A 19,515-nucleotide genomic window follows, 5' to 3' on the forward strand; every position below is an offset into this window, starting at 1 on the left:
AGGAAGCAGATTGGGTGGGGACAGTGAAGAAACTGTTTTAAAGAGACAGAAATGTTGCCCTATAATATGGTGGGTGCTTCAGTTTTGTGAAGTGGAAAGCTTTTTCTTCATGTGCTTGATATAGCACCAAAATTTCTTAAATTATATTCATTGTTTGGAGTTATCATGTTAGATCCAAAAGACCCTTGTTAAATGACCTAAATCTTGTCCAGAAAGTCAGACTCAGTGTCTGATCATCTCTCCTGGGAGCTGGAAGAGACCACAGGGCCCTTCAGGGAAGAAGGAAGTCAGACACGTGGCTTGCTGGATCCTGGGGATACTGCCTGTTCTACTATTGGGTGGAAAGTAGATGATTTAGCTGAAGAGATTTCTAAGCAAAGTGTGGAAGGTGCAGCCTGGTTCCTCCTTCTGCTTATAGTGAAATGCAAGAGGAAAGCGGTTGCAGTGATATGTCTAGAAGCTGAGGGTTGCCAGCAACCCCAGAAGCCCGGAAGAGACCAGGAAGGACCTGAGAGCCTTCAGAGAGCACGGCTCTGTCAACATTTCGAGTTTGAACTCCCAAACTATTACCAAATAAATGTCCCTGCTTTTAGTTTGTAGTAATCTGATAGAGAAGTTCTAGGAATCTAATCGATCACCACTCTCTTTTCCTCTACCTTTCCTCCTGCCTGCTTTTTGTTTCTCTTACTGACCCACATATTCTCCTCCTGCTTTACAGGGTCTGACTGGTGTAAGATTACTATAATGTGTCCTTCCCCATTCCTTACCCACACATCTGGCCAGGATGGGCCATGGAAGGCTTAGTGATTCGAGAAGTTGTGGTTTTCTCAGGAGAGTTTAGCTTTCAAATTCTCAGGAGAATTTAGCTTTTGTCAACAGTTCTTACAACAAATCTACTGGGAAAAGTGCACAACCTAAAAGTTGAGAATAATATTTTATTTGATGGACTTCCTGAGGACTTCGGTCCAGGAGGAAGCCTCTCAGGTAGCTCTGAGGGACTGCTCCCAAGACTCAAAGGAAGAGCCAGGATGTGTAGGATTTTGCAACAAAAACCAGGTGGTCAGGAACATCAAAAGATTACTGTTAATTAAAGAAAACCAGACATCTCAACTTAATGAATTTAGTGCTTTTCTATGTAGTGGATTCAATATGCCAGCAAATTTGGAAAAATCAGTAGTGCCCCAGGACTGGAAAAGGTCAGTTTTCATTCCAATCCCAAAGAAAGGCAATGCCAAGGAATGCTCAAACTACTGCACGATTGCCCTCATTTAACACTGTAGTAAAGTAAAGCTCAAAATTCTCCAAGCCAGGCTTCAGCAATACGTGAACCATGAACTTCCAGACGTTCAAGCTGGTTTTAGAAAAGGCAGAGGAACCAGAGATCAAATTGCCAACATCCGCTGGATCATGGAAAAAGCAAGAGAGTTCCAGAAAAACATCTATTTCTGCTTTATTGACTATGCCAAAGCCTTTGACTGTGTGGATCACAATCAACTGTGGAAAATTCTGAAAGAGATGGGAATACCAGACCACCTGATCTGCCTCTTGAGAAACCTGTATGCCAGTCAGGAAGCAACAGTTAGAACTGGACATGGAACAACAGACTGGTTCCAAATAGGAAAAGGAGTACGTCAAGGCTGTATATTGTCACTGTGGTTATTTAACTTATATGCAGAGTACATCATGAAAAATGCTGGGCTGGATGAAGCACAAGCTGGAATCAAGATTGCCAGGAGAAATATCAATAACCTCAGATATGCAAATGACACCACCTTTATGGCAGAAAGTGAAGAGGAACTAAAGAGCCTCTTGATGAAGGTGAAAGAGGAGAGTGAAAAAGTTGGCTTAAAGCTCAACATTCAGAAAACGAAGATCATGGCATCTGGTCCCATCACTTCATGGCAAATGGATGGGGAAACAGTGGAAACAGTGGCAGACTTTATTATTTAGGGTTCCAAAATCACTGCAGATGGTGACTGCAGCTATGAAATTGAAAGACGTTTGCTCCTTGGAAGGAAAGTCATGACCAACCTAGAGAGCATATTAAAAAGCAGAGACATTGCTTTGCCAACAAAGGTCCGTCTCACCAAGGCTATGGTTTTTCCAATACTCATGTATGGATGTGAGAGTTGGACTATAAAGAAAGCTGAGCACTGAAGAATTGATGCTTTTGAACTGTGGTGTTGGAGAAGACTCTTGAGAGTCCCTTGGACTGCAAGGAGATCCAACCAGTCCATCCTAAAGGAGATCAGTCCTGAATGTTCATTGGAGGGACTGATGCTGAAGCTGAAACTCCAATACTTTGGCCACCTGATGTGAAGAGCTGACTCATTTGAAAAGACCCTGATGCTGGGAGGGATTAGGGACAGGAGGAGAAGGGGACGACAGAGGATGAGATGGTTGGATCGCATCACTGATTCAATGGACATGAGTTTGCGTAAACTCTGGGAGTTGGTGATGGACAGGGAGGCCTGTTTGTTGCAATCCATGGGGTCACAAAGAGTTGAACATGACTGAGCGACTGAAGTGAACTGAACTGATGGAGTGTTAATGGGCTTCCCCGGTGGCTCAGATGGTAAAGTATCTGCCTGTAATGCATGAAACCCAGGTTCTATCCCTTGGTCTGGGAGTTCCCTTGGAGAAATGAATGGCAACCCAGTCCAGTATTCTTGCCTAGAGAATCTCATGGACAGAGGAGGCTGGCAGGCTATAGTCCATGGGATCAACTGAGCGACTAACACTTATGGAATGGAATTTACTCTAATATTTTGGCCTCAGCCAATGAGAATGAACTCCCAGAGTCTCCACTGGTAGGAATCATGCACCTTGGCCTGCTTACCAACATTGCTTCTCATATGTTGGTTGTTTATAGTTCTAAACCTCCGGTAGAGGTACAGAGAACAGAGGTCCTAAAAGGGCAACCACCATGTGCAGACAATTTCTTGGGTTCTTGGATTTATGGGCCTGGGATGAGGAACCACTGTTAGTCCTGGCCCTCTTCTCCCAGTGTTCCTTAGTCCCAAGGGTCATCAGAGCTTTGGATGGTTATAGACAGTTACAGATATCAGCTGTATTTACTGCTTGGCTCCAACAGCCAAAAAAGCAAGAAGCAAGGAAATAGGTTTTTCTTTCACATTTTCCTGTTACTCTCAGGAAATCCACAGTTCCCTTCCTTATTTATCTACCTAGGTTTCTTAGTCCCACGCCTCCAAAATTCACAATGTTTACTTTGGTATCGCCTGGATTCTTAGCCATTCCCTGATCCTACTAATGGAAGAAAAGGCTGATTAGGAGAACAGGAACTGGGAAAAGAGTTCAGAGGCTGCAGTAAATCATCTGACAGCATTTGATGACTCGCCCTCTTTCTGGGATTTATCATTTAGTTTGCACACTTTCTGTCATTATTTTTATTTCTTTTTGGTTTCAATTTCACAGCTTTTGTTGCTTCACTTCAATCCTTCCCTAAAGAGAATGTTCTTCAGTGCTTTCTTACTGAAGATGGATGCTATAAATAAAGTTTTAACAAGGGGTGCAGGAACAACTGCAATGGACATCTCAGTATATCACACCACAAACTTTTTTCAAAATCCTAACAATGAAGTTCTCAAAGCGTAGATAGCTAGTAAACAGCTGAACAGCCTTATTGCTTTTGATTATTGTGTATCATGAAAATAGGTAACTTGAAAGTGGTACTTAAATGACTCATTTCTAAACTTTGGGAGGTCACACATGACTATTTGGAAATATAAGGAGACACTAGAATTTATCTGATCCTCTATGAGTGTAACGTATTTGCATTTAGTGGAGAATCAAGAGTTCAAAATAAAATAGCAAACAGGAAGACAATGGCAGCCATCACATAGGTCCCTGTTAGCTATATTTTAGTCAACTACAATAAAGAACAACACGAAGGGGAAAGTAAATTATGTAAAACCCATGCACATGGCAGGAAGGAAGAAGAGGGGAGCTAGCAAAGTGACCAAAATTTAATTTAAAACTACTGACAGAGTTTCCAGCTCCACAATGCATCATGAGAAGCCCTGTAAACTTATTACTGGTGAACATTATTTAAAAAAATAATGAAATCTCTAAACATTGTCTTATGATTATATAATGAAGAAGAAACATTTATTCAAAAAAAAGTCTACTGAATCTTAGAACAGTGAGAGTCTGCATTATATTTGAGCCATGACCAAATTCCTCCTTCCCCAAATCACCATCAGCTAAGCTTGAAGGAATTCTGGGTAAGGGTGGCTAAAAAGATGAGGCTCCCTCTCCAATAGCTACTCATCAAGAGTATAGTATCTTACCAATAGGAACAGCATTCCCTCCGACTCTGAGTTCCAGAGACTAAATTCATGGTGAGTGCAGCTAGCAGTACCCTGCAGCTTCTCTATTGGTAGAGCAGAGGTTCTACTCCAGGCATGACAGGTCCAGCTCCTTCATAGGATGGACATTTTATGCTAGGAGAGGCAAGTTTAAAAGACGAAAGGCTACAATCCCCTGCTCTTGGCCTAGAGCTGGACTCAAAGATTTTGTTCAGGAAGAAAAAAAGTTCATAATAACTGAAAACTCCAAGTTCAGTTCAGTTCAGTCGCTCAGTCGTGTCTGACTCTTTGCGACCCCATGAAATGCAGCATGCCAGGCCTCCCTGTCCATCACCAACTCCCGGAGTTCACTCAAACTCACGTCCATCGAGTCAGTGATGCCATCCAGCCATCCCATCCTCTGTCATCCCCTTCTCCTCCTGCCCCCAATCCCTCCCAGCATCAGAGTCTTTTCCAATGAGTCAACTCTTCGCATGAGGTGGCCAAAGTACTGGAGTTTCAGCTTTAGCATCATTCCTTCCAAAGAAATCCCAGGGCTGATCTCCCTCAGAATGGACTGGTTGGATCTCTTTGCAGTCCAAGGGACTCTCAAGAGTCTTCTCCAACACCACAGTTCAAAAGCATCAATTCTGCAGTGCTCAGCTTTCTTTATGGTCCAACTCTCCCATCCATATATAACTACTGAAAAAACCATAGCTTTGACTAGATGGACCTTTGTTGGCAGAGTAATGTCTCTGTTTTTTAATACACTGCCTGGGTTGGTCATAGCTTTTCTTCCAAGGAGCAAGCTTCTTTTAATTTCATGGCTGCAGTCACCATCTGCAGTGATTTTGGAGCTCAAGAAAATGAAGTCTGTCACTGTTTCCATTGTTTCCCCATCTATTTGCCATGAAGTGATGGGACCAGATGCCATAATCTTCATTTTTTGAATGTTGAGTTTTAAGCCAGCTTTTTCAATTTCCTCTTTCACCCTCACCAAGGGGTTCTTTAGTTCCTCTTCACTGTCTGCCATAAGAGTGGTATCATCTGTATATTTGAGGTTATTGATATTTCTCCCAGTGATCTTGATTCCAGCTTGTGATTCATCCAGCCTGGCATTTCGCATGATGTACTCTGCATATAAGTCAAATAAGCAGGGTGACAATATACAGCCTTGACATACTCCTTTCCCAATTTGAAACCAGTCCGTTGTTCCACATCCAGTTCTAACTGTTGCTCCTTGCTTTCTCAGGAGGCATGTATGGCGGTCTGGTAGTCTCATCTCTTTCAAAATTTTCCACAGTTGTTTGTGATCCACACAGTCAAAGGTTTTAGTGTCATCAATGAAGCAGAAGTACATGTTTTTCTGGAATTCTGTTGTTTTTTCTATGATCCAATGGGTGTTGGAAATTTGATCTCTAGTTCCTCTGCTTTTTCTAAATCCAGCTTCAACATGTGGAAGTTCATGGTTCATGTACTGTTGAAGCCTTGCTTGGAGAATTTTCAGCATTACTTTGCTAGCATGTGCGATGAGTGCAAATGTGTGCAGTTGAGGGCATTTACTAAGTGAAATAAGTCAGACAGAGAACCAAAAATACTATATGGTATCACTTTTTAATGTGGAATTTAAAAAAGTCAAATTCCTTGAAATGGAGAGTAGAATGGTGGTTACTAAGGGCTGGTAGAGGGGGGAGGTGGGAGAAATTTGAAGATGTTGGTCAAAGAGTACAAACCTCCAGGGAGAAGATGAGTAGGTACACCACAGTGATTCTAGTGCAATTTGGTATTACCTACTTGAATATTTTCTTGGCAAAACTCTATTAGTCTTTGTGCTGCTTATTCCGTATTCCAAGGCCAAATTTGCCTGTTACTCCAGGTGTTTCTTGACTTCCTACTTTTGCATTCCAGTCCCCTATAATGAAAAGGACATCTTTTTTTGGGTGTTAGTTCTAAAAGGTCTTTTAGGTCTTCAGAGAACCGTTCAACTTCAGCTTCTTCAGCGTTACTGGTTGGGGCATAGACTTGGATTACTGTGATATTGAATGGTTTGGCTTGGAAATGAACAGAGATCATTCTGTCGTTTTTGAGATTGCATCCAAGTACTGCATTACAGACTCTTTTGTTGACCATGATGGCTACTCCATTTCTTCTGAGGGATTCTTGCCTGCAGTAGTAGATATAATGGTCATCTGAGTTAAATTCACCCATTCCAGTCCATTTGAGCTTGCTGATTCCTAGAATGTCGACATTCACTCTTGCCATCTCGTTTGACCACTTCCAATTTGCCCTGATTCATGGACCTGACATTCCAGGTTCCTATGCAATATTGCTCTTTACAGCATTGGACCTTGCTTCTATCACCAGTCGCATCCATAGCTGGGTATTCTTTTTGCTTTGGCTCCATCCCTTCATTCTTTCTGGAGTTATTTCTCCACTGATCTCCAGTAGCATATTGGGCACCTACTGACCTGGGGAGTTCCTCTTTCAGTATCCTGTCATTTTGCCTTTTCATACTGTTCATGGGGTTCTCAAGGCAAGAATACTGAAGTGGTTTGCCATTCCTTTCTCCAGTGGACCACATTCTGTCCTATCTCTCCACCATGACCCGCCCATCTTGGGTTGCCCCACAGACATGGTTTAGTTTCATTGAGTTAGACAAGGCTGTGGTCCTACTGCGATTAGATTGACTAGTTTTCTGTGAGTATGGTTTCAGTGTGTCTGCCCTCTGATGCCCTCTTGCAACACCTACCACCTTACTTGGGTTTCTCTTGCCTTGGGCGTGGGTTATCTCTTCACGGCTGCTCCAGCAAAGCACAGCCATTGCTCCTTACCTTGGACGAGGGGGGTCTCCTCACCATGGCCCTTCCTGACCTTCAATGTGGGATAGCTCCTCTAGGCCCTCCTGCACCTGCACAGCCATGGCTCCCTGGACGTGGGGTTGGTCCTCCCAGCCACCGCTCCTGATCTCAGACTCGGGGTAGGTCCTCTTGGCTGCCCCCCCTGACCTCGGATGCAGGGTAGCTCCTCTCGGCCATTCCTGCGCCATCACAGCCTGGCACTCTTGGCTGCTGCCCCTGACCTCGGATGTGGGGTAACTCCTCTTGGCCCCCGACCTTCGGGCATGGGGTCCTCTCGGCTTCTGCCCCTGACCTCAGACATGGGGTAGCTCATCTCTGCCGCACTTAGTGAGCCAGTCGCAGCCGCCTGCGCTTAGTGTGCTGGTCGCAGCCGTCTGGTCATAACAAACACCCTCTTCCAACAACACAAGAGAAGACTTTACACATAGACATCACCAGATGGTCAACACCAAAATCAGATTGATTATATTCTTTGCAGCCAAAGATGGAGAAGCTCTAGACAGTCAGCAAAAACAAGACCAGGAGCTGACTGTGGCTCAGACCATGAACTCCTTATTGCCAAATTCAGACTGAAATTGAAGAAAGTAGGGAAAACCACTAGACCATTCGGGTATGACCTAAATCAAATCCCTTATGATTATACAGTGGAAGCGAGAAATAGATTTAAGGGACTAGATCTGATAGACAGAGTGCCTGATGAACTATGGAATGAGGTTCGTGACATTGTACAGGAGACAGGGATCAAGACCATCCCCATGGAAAAGAAATGCAAAAAAGCAAAATGGCTGTCTGAGGAGGCCTTACAAAGAGTTGTGAAAAGAAGAGAAGTGAAAAGCAAAGGAGAAAAGGAAAGACATACGCATCTGAATGCAGAGTTCCAAAGAATACCAAGAAGAGATAAGAAAGCCTTCCTCAGCAATCAATGCAAAGAAATAGAGGAAAACAACACAATGGGAAAGACTAGAGATCTCTTTAAAAAAATTAGAGATACCAAGGGAATATTTCATGCAAAGATGGGCTCGATAAAGGACAGAAATGGTATGGACCTAACAGAAGCAGAAGATATTAAGAAGAGATGGCAAGAATACACAGAAGAACTGTACAAAAAAGACCTTCACGACCCAGATAATCACGATGGTGTGATCACTCACCTAGAGCCAGACATCCTGGAATATGAATTCAAATAGGCCTTAGAAAGCATCACTACGAACAAAGCCAGTGGAGGTGATGGAATTCCAGTTGAGCTATTTCAAATCCTGAAAGATGATGCTATGAAAGTGCTGCACTCAGTATGCCAGCAAATTTGGAAATTTCAGCAATGGCCACAGGACTGGAAAATGTCAGTTTTCATTCCAATCCCAAAGAAAGGCAATGCCAAAGAAAGCTCAAACTACTGCACAATTGCACTCATCTCACACGTTAGTAAAGTAATGCTCAAAATTCTCCAAGCCAGGCTTCAGCAATACATGAACTGTGAACTTTCAGATGTTCAAGCTGGTTTTAGAAAAGGCAGAGGAACCAGAGATCAAATTGCCAACATCCACTGGATCATGGAAAAAGCAAGAAAGTTCCAGAAAAACATCTATTTCTGCTTTACTGACTATGCCAAAGCCTTTGACTGTGTGGATCACAATCAACTGTGGAAAATTCTGAAAGAGATGGGAATACCAGACCACCTGATCTGCCTCTTGAGAAATTTGTATGCAGGTCAGGAAGCAACAGTTAGAACTGGACATGGAACAACAGACTGGTTCCAAATAGGAAAAGGAGTACGTCAAGGCTGTATATTGTCACTGTGGTTATTTAACTTCTATGCAGAGTACATCATGAGAAACGCTGGACTGGAAGAAACACAAGCTGGAATCAAGATTGCCGGGAGAAATATCAATAACCTCAGATATGCAGATGACACCACCCTTATGGCAGAAAGTGAAGAGGAACTAAAAAGCCCCTTGTTGAAAGTGAAAGAGGAGAGTGAAAAAGTTGGCTTAAAGCTCAACATTCAGAAAACGAAGATAATGGCATCTGGTCCCATCACTTCACAGGGAATGGATGGGGAAACAGTGGACACAGTGTCAGACTTTATTTTTGGGGGCTCCAAAATCACTGCAGATGGTGACTGCAGCCATGAAATTAAAAGACACTTACTCCTTGGAAAGAAAGTTATAACCAACCTAGATAGCATATTGAAAAGCAGAGACATTACTTTGCCATAAAAGTTTCATCTAGTCAAAGCTATGGTTTTTCCTGTGGTCATGTATGGATGTGAGAGTTGGACTGTGAAGAAGGCTGAGTGCCGAAGAATTGATGCTTTTGAACTGTGGTGTTGGAGAAGACTCTTGAGAGTCCCTTGGACTGCAAAGAGATCCAACCAGTCCATTCTGAGGGAGATCAGCCCTGGGATTTCTTTGGAAGGAATGATGCTAAAGCTGAAACTCCAGTACTTTGGCCACCTCATGCGAAGAGTTGACTCATTGGAAAAGACTCTGATGCTGGGAGGGATTGGGGGCAGGAGAAGAAGGGGATGACAGGATGAGATAGCTGGATGGCATCACTGACTCGATGGACGTGAGTCTGGGTGAACTCCGGGAGTTGGTGATGGACAGGGAGGCCTGGCGTGCTGGGATTCATGGGGCCGCAAAGAGTCAGACACGACTGAGCGACTGAACTGAACTGAACTGAACTTGAACATTGCCAAGATAGTACATCTCACCACCAAAAAGAAATGGTAATTATGTGAAGTGATGCAAATATTAGCTAATGTTGTGATGGTAATCATTTTGCAATATATAAGCATATCAAATCAATACATCATGGATTTTAAATGTAGATGATATTACATTCAATTATGTCTCAATAAACCTGGAAGGTTATGTTCCTGGCAGGTAGAACCACTTTTGTAGCATTGTTCACTCAAAAATTCCTGTCCTGGGTTAGGAGACACTCAAGGGGCCATTTTATTTAAAAATGCCTAAAAAGCAAGAGACAACTGGCGATAAGATTATTGGTCAAAAGTTGGAAATAAAAAGAGATCTCAGAAACCTAAAATGCTCTTCCTCACTGATGTTATAGCCCCTGTTGGGGACAAGATGCTGGTGTCACAGGAACCTTTGGACAACATTACCATAGCCCAGAGCTATGGGATAGGATGTTCTTAGTTGCTCAGTCATGTCCGACTCTTTGTGACCCCATGAACTGCAGCCCTCCAGGTTGCTGTGTCCGTGAGGATTCTCCAGGTAAGAATACTGGAGTAGGTTGCCATGCCCTCTTCCAGGAACCTCCCCATACCAAGGATTGAACCCAGGTTTCCTGCATTGCAGGCAGATTCTTTACTGACTGAGCTAACCAGGGAAGCCCAAGAAGACTGGAGTGGGTAGCTTATCTCTTCTCCAGGGTATCTTCCTGACCCAGGGTCTCCTGCATTGCAGGCAGATTCTTTACCAGCTGAGCTACCAGGGAATCAGCATCGGATAGGATATGCAGGGACAATACTGCATACCCACCGGTTCACTGGTTAATGTTGCTGTCTCTTTAAGTCATCACCACTGGGCCCTCCCCTCTCTGAGATTCTTGAGCTCTGAGTGGCACAGAGACTTCCTCATTGGTGGGGAGGAAACCAGTCACTGCACCCATAGCCAAGGGCAGGCAGCAGATCAGGAGCTTCTTGGATCTAACGTTAGAGCCTGTCACCAATTCTGCAGGAAAGGTGAGTGTAAGGGAAAGGGAGTCAGTCCGGGAGTAGGACCTGTGGGGAACAGGAAGAGCCCATGTGAAACTGACTAGCGAGCATGTGCATTCTAGTAAGTATGAGAAAGGAAAGCAAGACCTAGAAACAGTAACTTCGCATGCATAGGTTAGTAAGGATGTTTTGAGTGTCAAATAGAGTAAGTTCAGAAGTGGTAAGCATCACTCTCCAGCTCTTGTTGCACATGCTCCTATTGTTGTTTAGTCATTCAGTCATGTCTAACTCTTTGCAACCCCTGGACTGTAGCCAACCAGTCTCCTCTGTCCTCTACTATCTCCCAGAGTTTGCTCAAAATTCATGTTCCTTGAATCAGTGATGCTACATGATGCATATACTCTTGAAAGTGAAAGTGAAGTCACACAGTCATGTCCGACTCTTTGGGACCCCATGGACTGTATCCCACCAGGCTCCTCCATCCATGAAATTTTCTGGGAAGGAGTACTGGAGTGGGTTGCCATTTCCTTCTCTAGGCACATACTCTTATGTGGGACTAAATTCTCTCTCTTTCTCTGTATGTGTGCATGCTCAGTCACTTTTGTTCGACTCTTTATGACCCCCTGGACTGTAGCACACCGGGCTCTGTCCATGGAATTTTCCAGGCAAGAATACTGGAACGGGTTGCCATTTCCTACTTCAGGGGATCCTCCTGACCCAGGAATCAAGCCCACGTCTCTTGTGACTCCTGCACTGGCAGCAAGATTCTTTACCACTGAGCCACCTGGGAAGCCCCTATCCTTCCCTAGTCCCCTAGTAAATAAGAAGGGCGATTGCTAGAACTACTGCAGACACCAAAACACATTTTCAAAGTCAACAAACACACCCCAAAAGCATATTCAGCACAGGCAAAAGGTACTTCTGGGGAGTTATAAGGAAAGCTAACCTCAGAACAAGTTACAAAGTGAAAATTCTGCAATTCTCCTAAAACCTCCACTCTCCTTAACACTATCCACAATAGTGCAGAAAACAACTAAGTTTATGAACTTGGCCTTCACCCCTTGCCCTGCAGGGACTCTTGAATATCTTCTCCCCAAGTCAAACTGGGTACTTTGCGGGCTGCTATACCATGTTAATTTCCTCATCGCAACTGTGTACTGAGGGATGGGACTAGGATAACTGATTGAAAAACTCAAGTCATGGGCTGAATGATTAAAAATAATTTGGCATGGAGGGGAACTTAATATTTTTAAGTACAGATATAGGAATATAAATCTAAGAAATACACATTTTTATATATTGTGAATCACCACAATGGCATTTCTGCAGCCATAAAATAAAGATTGGAGCAATATGGCAAGTGTGTATAACATTAAGAAAAAACACAGACTGTGAATAGTGTATGTGATTGCATTGCAGCTACATAAAAATGCGCATTGCACATGGACAATAAGATCAAAGGAACTATAGAAAATAAAAAGTATTGCAAAAGATAAAAATACATACATTTTTAACAATCTCCTAAATAATTCCAAAAGATGTCAGGTTCAATGAGTACTGGACTAGCTAAATAAAACTTGACTCCTTGAAATTTTAAAAGAAAGGATTGTACAAGTTTTACTTTTTCCAATAACTGTATACCTTTGTAACCCCAGATTTTAGCTGTTAAGAACCTCAGAAGAACTTCCCAAATTCCATTTCAAACTTTGCAGGAAGTTCCAAACGGCATACCCAAGAGTTTTGTGGATTTCCTGTAGCACACATTCTCATTTCCACCTTTGAAGGGGACACCTTGCTTCAGGTAAAGTCTTCTTCTTGGTTGTGAATCTTGTAGCTCTTTCTTCATTTCACCTCTGGTGTCAATTAAGGGAGCCTGTTGATTTCTAGATACAAAATAACTAATCACATCAAGGGATTTGCCCCTGGGACAAACTTTACTGAAAGCTTTGGAGGGTGGGGGGTGCAGGAGAGATACTGTAGAAATGCAAACAGCTTTGGCTTGAGTTCTAGACAAAACTGCCCTCTGAGTTCTTTGAGACGGGTTATTGAGCCAGCCTCTCTTTGCTTTTCCTTTGTTGTTGGAGCCAATGGGGGAGAACACAGCTATCTGTAAGAACACAGCTATCTGTAAGAGGTAGAGTTTGAAATGGACGGTAAAGCAGACAGGACTCAGGCAGAAATGTGGGGTGGGATGAAGGGTCCTAGGAGGGAAAGCACAAGGTGGGTTGGGAAAGGTGCTGAAATCTGTGTCTGGAGTGGCTGACTGGTGGGGTGGGGGTGGGCGGGGATTCACTGGAAATGAGGCTGGAGAAGTAGGCTGAGGAGAGACTGTGCTCTCTTGTTCAGGTGCTCACGGGATCAGGCAAACTTGATCACAGAATGTTTAATTGTATTAAATAATGTTTGAATGAGTATAATCACTTTACTTTGAGAAACCTCAAATTTGAGTTTTGAGAAGCCTCAGATATGAGGGCAAGAGGATAAAGAGGGGGAGGGGAGCATCCCAGTCTCTCTAGCACACAGATCGTACTTAGACTTATTTGTTTACTTATTTTTAATTGACATACAGTTGACTTAAAATATTATAGTACTTTCAAGTGTACAACATAGTGATTTGACATTTTTTATAGGTTATGCTTCATGTAAAGTTAATATAAAATATTAACTATATTTTTTGTACATTACATTTTTGTATCTTTTATTTCTTGGCCACACCCTGTGACTTCTGGGATTTAGTTCCCCAAACAGGGTTCAAATCCTTGCCCTTGGCAGTGAAATCTCCAACTACTGGACTGCCAGGGAATTCCTTATCTTAATTTTATACCTAATAGTTTTTACCTCTTAATCCTTTTCTCCGATCTTGCCTCCCCCTTCAGCCCTGTCCTCAGTGGTAACCACTAATTCATTCTTTGTACTGGTGAGTCTGTTTCTCTTTTGTTATATTCAACTTTTTTTTTTTTTTCAGATTGTGAAAACATACAGCATTTTTTCTTTCATATGACTTATTTCAATAAGCATAATACGACTTATTGCAATAAGTATGACCTATTTCAGTAAATGTAATACCCTCTAGGTCCATGCATGTTGTTGCAAATGGAAAGATTTCATCCTTATTTATGGCTGAGGATTATTCCATTATATATATATATATATATTTATCTATATATATATCAAAAAAAGAGAGAATCAAAAATGAAAGTGTTAATCACTCAGTCGTGTCCAACTCTTTAGGATCCCATGGACTGTAGCCCACCAGGCTTCTCTGTCCATGGAATTCTCCAGGCAAGGACACTGGTGTGGGTAGCCTTTCCCTTCTCCAGGGAGATCCTCAACCCAGGGATTAAACCCAGGTCTCCTGCACTGCAGGCAAATTCTTTACTGTCTGAACACCAGGGAAGCCAATACACATGTATATATAAAACACCTTCTTTACCCAGTCATCTATTGATGGACATTTAGGTTGCTTTCCTATCTTGGTTATTATCAGTAATGCTGCTATGAATATTGGAGTGCATACATCTTTCTGAAGTAGTGTTTTCGTTTCCTTTGGATATATACCCAGAGGTAAAACTGCTAGATCATATGAAGTTCTATTTTTAATTTTTCAAGGAACCACCATACTGTTTTCTACCATTACTGTAGCAACTGACATTCCCACTATCAGTGCACTAGGGATCCCTTTTCTCTATATCCTTGCCAACATGTGTTATTTCTTGTTTTCTGATGACAGCCATTCTGACAGCGGTGCCCCATGCCTCTTGTACTCAAATATCTGTTTTCTTCCTCAAGTTAGGAAACTTTTCAATTATAATTTCACCAAACACATTTTTGACCCACTTCTCTCTCGTCTCTACCTATAACGTGAATGTTAGTACACTTGATGTTGTCCTGGAGGACCCATAAACTATCATCCATTTTTTAAACATGTTTTCTTGTTGCTGTTCTGGTTAGGTGATTTCCACTCTTCTGTCTTATGTGTTCTTCTGTGTCACCTCAGCTGGCCTGAATTCCTTCTAGCACGTTTTTCATTTCAGTTATCATAATCGTCAGCTCTGACTGGTTTTTATATTCTCTAGTTCTTTGCTGAAGTTTCCACTGTGTTTAGCTATTGTTTTCTCAAGTTCAGTTAGCATTTTCATTACTGTTGCTTTGGACTCTTTGGCAGGCAAATTATTTGTCTCTGTTATCTTGTTCTTTCATTTAAAATATAGGCCTCTGTTTCTCATTTTCTTTAACTTTCTCAGTCTGCTGCTATGAAGTTAGGTGAAACAGTCACCTATCCTGGTCTTGAAGGCATGGCCTTGCGTGGAAGTGTCCCTTTGCAGTGTGCATGTGCCTGGTGGCTTTGGTGGGAGAGCTGGACCAGAAGTGAGCGGTGACTGTGTCTTCTCCCAGGGTGTGCTGGCAGCCACCGCAGCGGTGGGAGGCAGGGCTGGAGTCGGAGGGGCGACAGCCAGAGCCAGGTGCCAGCCAGGGCTTCTCCTAGGCTCCATACCAGTTGCCACCCTATTGTGGGAGGAGTCAAAAGCCAAGTGGCAGGAGCGGGAGTCTTAAGGGAGCTTAATCTTCCCCCAGATTGATGACTGTCTTCACCTTGGCTGGGGTCATAGTCAGGGCCTGAGGGCTTGGGGCCTCACTTCTGAGCTGGTTTCATTTTTTCCTCAGTGTGTACCAAGGGGTACACACTGAGGCAGGATGGGGAACCAAAGAGTTGGAGCCAGACCACAGAGCTTTCTCTGCTCCTTCCCTGGTGCTCACCTACCCATTGGCAGTGGTGGCCTCTGCCTTTGAGGGGAGCAGTAAGGGATGGAATAAGATATCGGGCGCTGGGAGGTGCTCTGGGGGCAGTCCTGGCAGGCTGGCCAGAACACCAGGCAGTGTTCAGTCTACTGCCTCTGCACTGGGACTGGGGGCAAGCAAGCTGTACATGCTCTTCAAGACCAGGGTCTCAGTATCTTACAGCCCCCACAATAAGCCCTACTGATTTCCAGACCAGCTAAGGGGCTCGTCTTGACACAGAGTAAATGTTATCATCTCCCCTCTGCTCTTTGCATTTGGGGGCCCTGAGAAGACAAAGTCAAGCTTACCAGGTGCTCTCACAGCATCATCCCAACCCCAGACTAGGCTCCTCCAAATGTCTTTGCTGAACATTTCCTCCAATCTCTTTCCAATGCCCCAGGGAAGGCAGGAACTACGACCTTCTCACTGTAGGGTCACCAGCATTTTAGACCTGGCCTGACAGACTGTAAGCAGTTACATCTATTTGATAAATGAGTGAATGAACAAATTGTATCTGGGACTCTTTCAGGTAATCATGGGAGGACGGAAGGTGGCAAGAGATGAAGAAAATGCCTATGGTAAGAACACGTCTCAATGCATATTTGCCCTCAGGTGTGAACCCTGGATGGTAGGGGGATGGGCTAATTCAAGACTGAACAAGAGAAGCCAAGAGGTGACTTGATGCTGGGGTGAAGCAGCAAGAGCCCTGGGGATGGCACTTCATCTGGATCTTTACCCCCACCCTGCTGTGAGATATCAAGTTCTTTGACTAACCTGTATCTCCATTTCCAAAATAAAATGAATAAACAGAAGTGGATGTAGAGGGCATCAAGTCGTGTATTAGAGGGAACATGGTTCACCAGGTAGAAGATGTTAGGGAACAAGGATGGAGGGCTACACAAGCGTCTTATTAGGCAGCAGGTTTAAGAGTCAAGAGAGGAGGAGGAGGGAGGCAGGAAGGTAAGGAAGAGAGTTGATCTCATCTTATTTTCTGACAGTGTCCTATGAGGACAGTGCTACAGTATTGATTGCGTTTGTGTAGAAGAGGTTTAACACTTAGATTAAGCAGCTCCCCAGGGTTACAAGGCTGGTAGAGGACAGGTCTATGATTCAAACCCCGGCTATGGGACTCCAGATAGCCCTCTCGGCTGGGCCCACTGCCCCACCCCTTTCCCCAGTGGGAGGGCATCAGGGAAAAGAAGGACCAGCTTCGCATAGCCTGGATGACAGATCATATCAGACGAAGTAATGGCCTGTATTACAAAGGCGCATCCTCTAGAAAGAGGTTCAGCAGCTGCTGGAGCACCTATAGGTGCACGTGTGACGCCAAAGAGAGGAGAAACAGACGGATAGAGACCCCCTTGGAGTGCCCAAATCTCACACCAGGTCACTCAGTAGAGGGAAAGTGAAAGTCGCTGTCATGTCTGACTCTTTGTGACCCCATGGATGATACAGTCCATGGAATTCTACAGGCCAGAATACTGGAGTGGGTAGCCTTTCCCTTCTCCAGGGGATCTTTCCAAACCAGGGATCCAACCCAGGTCTCCAGCACTGCAGGTAGATTCTTTACCAGCTGAGCCACAAGGGAAACCAGTAAAGGGTTGGTCCCAAAGACAACCGTGGAAGCGCTCTGTTCTCCTTTGCTCACAAGGCGTCCAGGAGACCCAGGAACCAGGACACGTTGCTCTCAGGTTCCGAAGCTTACAGACCACCGTTGCCCACAGGTTTCCAGGAGTTCAGGTCCGCCCTGCAGGAGCGCCGGCTGCGCCTCCTCCTGGCCGGGAGGTCGGGGACCGGGAAGAGCGCCACGGGCAACAGCATCCTCCAGCGGAAGCACTTCCTCTCCAGGCTCGCGACCACAGCGGTGACCAGGGCCTGCGCCACGGGGAGCTGCTGCTGGGCCTCGTGGGACGTGGAAGTCCTCGACACCCCGGACCTCTTCAGCCCTGAGGTCGCCCAGGCAGACCCGGGTTTCAAGGAGAGAGGCCGCTGCTACCTGCTGTCCGCCCCGGGGCCCCACGCCGTGCTCCTGGTGACCCAGCTCGGCCGCTTCACCGCCCAGGACCTGCAGGCCTGGCGCGGGGTGAAGGCGCTCTTCGGGGCGGGCATCGCGGCGCGCGCCGTCGTGGTCTTCACCCGCAGGGAGGACCTGGACGGGGGCTCGCTGCAGCAGTACGTGCGCGACACCGACAACCGCGCGCTCCGGGAGCTGGTGGCCGAGTGCGGGGGCCGCTGCTGCGCCTTCGACAACCGAGCGGCTGACGGGGAGCGGGAGGCGCAGGTCGGGGAGCTGATGGGGCTGGTGGAGGAGCTGGTGAGGGACCACGGCGGCGCCCCCTACACCAACGACGTGTACCGCCTGGCGCAGACCCTGGGCGGGCTGAGTCCCGAGGAGAGGCTGCGCAGGGTGGCGGAGCGACTGGCCGCCCGAGCGCCGTCGTGGTCGGAGCGCTGGCCGCTGGCCGGGCTGTGGCGGTGGCCCAAAGCAGCGCCGGAGACCTGGTGTAAGCTGGGCCTGGTGGCCCTGCTGGGCGCCCTGTTCCTGCTGTACCTGCTCTGCAGGTAGCTGCCTGATGCCTTTGGTGGGTCAGCCCTGACACATTGTAAATAACACTTCGTCCCTTGCAGTGATAATCACGGTCGTCTCAGGTGCGCTGCTGCTTCAGGGCACGCATTCCCTTCTTTTCTCCCTCACCTCGCCTAATCTACCAACCTCAGAGGCGTGCCAGGCAAATCTCCCACCTGAAACCTTCCTCTGTTACCTGGTGGTCCCTGAACTCCCCTTTCCTCAGAGCCTAACAGCCACTGTTAATTTTAGGTGTTTTCCACCTGACCTCAGACTGCCTTTGACTCCATCCTGTCACTGAACTGCTTTTACTCCTGAAAGCAGATGAGGACCATTTTCCCTCTCACCCCTGGACTCCCCGGTGAACCAAGGGCAGAACCGCCCCAGGGCAGAGTCTGAGTACATATTCATTTGTTTGAATTGAACTGAATGGAAGAAATAAATGTACTGGACAGTCACATTGTGTTGAAAGAAATCAGTATTTGCAGCTGTTTCTTCATCCACTTCATATACGCATTGAACACAGATGCTGCTGTCTCATTCCTGACCCCACTGGCAAACAACCATGCACCCACACACTCACTCAGGTGTGTGATGGCAAGGAGGGAAGACATTAGTGCAGACCTGGCCCTCTGTACCGGCAGGGGATTGTCGCCCCCCAGCAGCTTGAATGCAGATGTTTCTGCACGTCCAAAGAGACTGTCATTGGAGCCTTGGTTCCCTAGGGCCCATGGAGGTCCTTCAGAAAGTCTCCTCCCAAGGAGGGGTTTTCTCACTAGCTGACCAACTCACAGGGTAAGCAAGGGCATGGCTTTTCAATTCAGGGATAAATTTAAAGGTTTAAGCGGATTGGAGATTTTATTTTGTGTGAATCTCAAAAGGCAAATAGGTCTTTGTGGGCTGAGAACTGGTGATATGATCATGGAGTAGAGAGTCACCCCTGTGCCAGGCATGCCTGGGAGAATCAGGTGTCTGGCACAGGTAAGTGAGCCAGGTTAGCCTGTGTCATCAGTCCTAGGTGTGCCTCCCTATCTCTTTATTCACATTTGCTTTATCCCCAACACCACCGTCTTCACACACCAACAGAAGCCCATCTCTAATACAGCTTTGCACTTCCAGGTCTCTCCCTACAGTATCCTCTACCTATTGCCTACCAGCCAGAGATTCTCAGGCTACTGATGACCTCAGATCACTAAGTGAAAGTCGCTCAGTTGTGTCCGATTCTTTGTGACCCCATGGATTATAAAGCCCATGCAATTCTCCAGGCCACAATACTGGAGTGGGTAGCCTTTCTCTTCTCCAGGGCATCCTCCCAACCAGGGGTCA

At 45.5% G+C, this 19,515-nt stretch overlaps 1 protein-coding gene across 3 annotated transcripts; it reads left to right on the plus strand.

Annotated features, from left to right (window-relative positions):
- Positions 1-10,768: 10,768 nt before the first annotated feature.
- On the plus strand, positions 10,769-18,647 carry LOC147373465 (GTPase IMAP family member 1-like). Of its 3 annotated transcripts, none has more exons than XM_086398204.1 (4): positions 10,769-10,871; positions 12,557-12,645; positions 16,153-16,201; positions 17,348-18,647. In XM_086398204.1, exons 3-4 carry the CDS (start codon positions 16,159-16,161, stop codon positions 18,187-18,189), a joined length of 885 nt encoding a protein of 294 aa, XP_086254330.1. In that variant the 5' UTR covers positions 10,769-10,871; positions 12,557-12,645; positions 16,153-16,158; the 3' UTR covers positions 18,190-18,647. The 3 variants fall into 3 exon arrangements, with proteins under 3 accessions (XP_086254330.1, XP_086254328.1, XP_086254331.1); XM_086398202.1 differs by having other exon boundaries at positions 10,770-10,871; positions 12,500-12,645; XM_086398205.1 differs by lacking the exon at positions 12,557-12,645 and having other exon boundaries at positions 10,777-10,871.
- Positions 18,648-19,515: the final 868 nt, after the last annotated feature.

Source organism: Bos grunniens, chromosome 4 (genome assembly GCF_055505025.1).
Source record: "Bos grunniens cultivar Pamir isolate PY7600 chromosome 4, Bosgru_T2T1.0, whole genome shotgun sequence".
NCBI lineage: Eukaryota > Metazoa > Chordata > Mammalia > Artiodactyla > Bovidae > Bos > Bos grunniens.

Bases quoted from the DNA above. Each gene is read 5' to 3' on its own strand.
- LOC147373465 (XM_086398204.1), top strand. From the start codon at position 16,159: ATGGGAGGACGGAAGGTGGCAAGAGATGAAGAAAATGCCTATG. The intron at 16,202-17,347 runs GTAAGAACACGT...CGTTGCCCACAG, and splicing joins AGATGAAGAAAATGCCTATG to GTTTCCAGGAGTTCAGGTCC.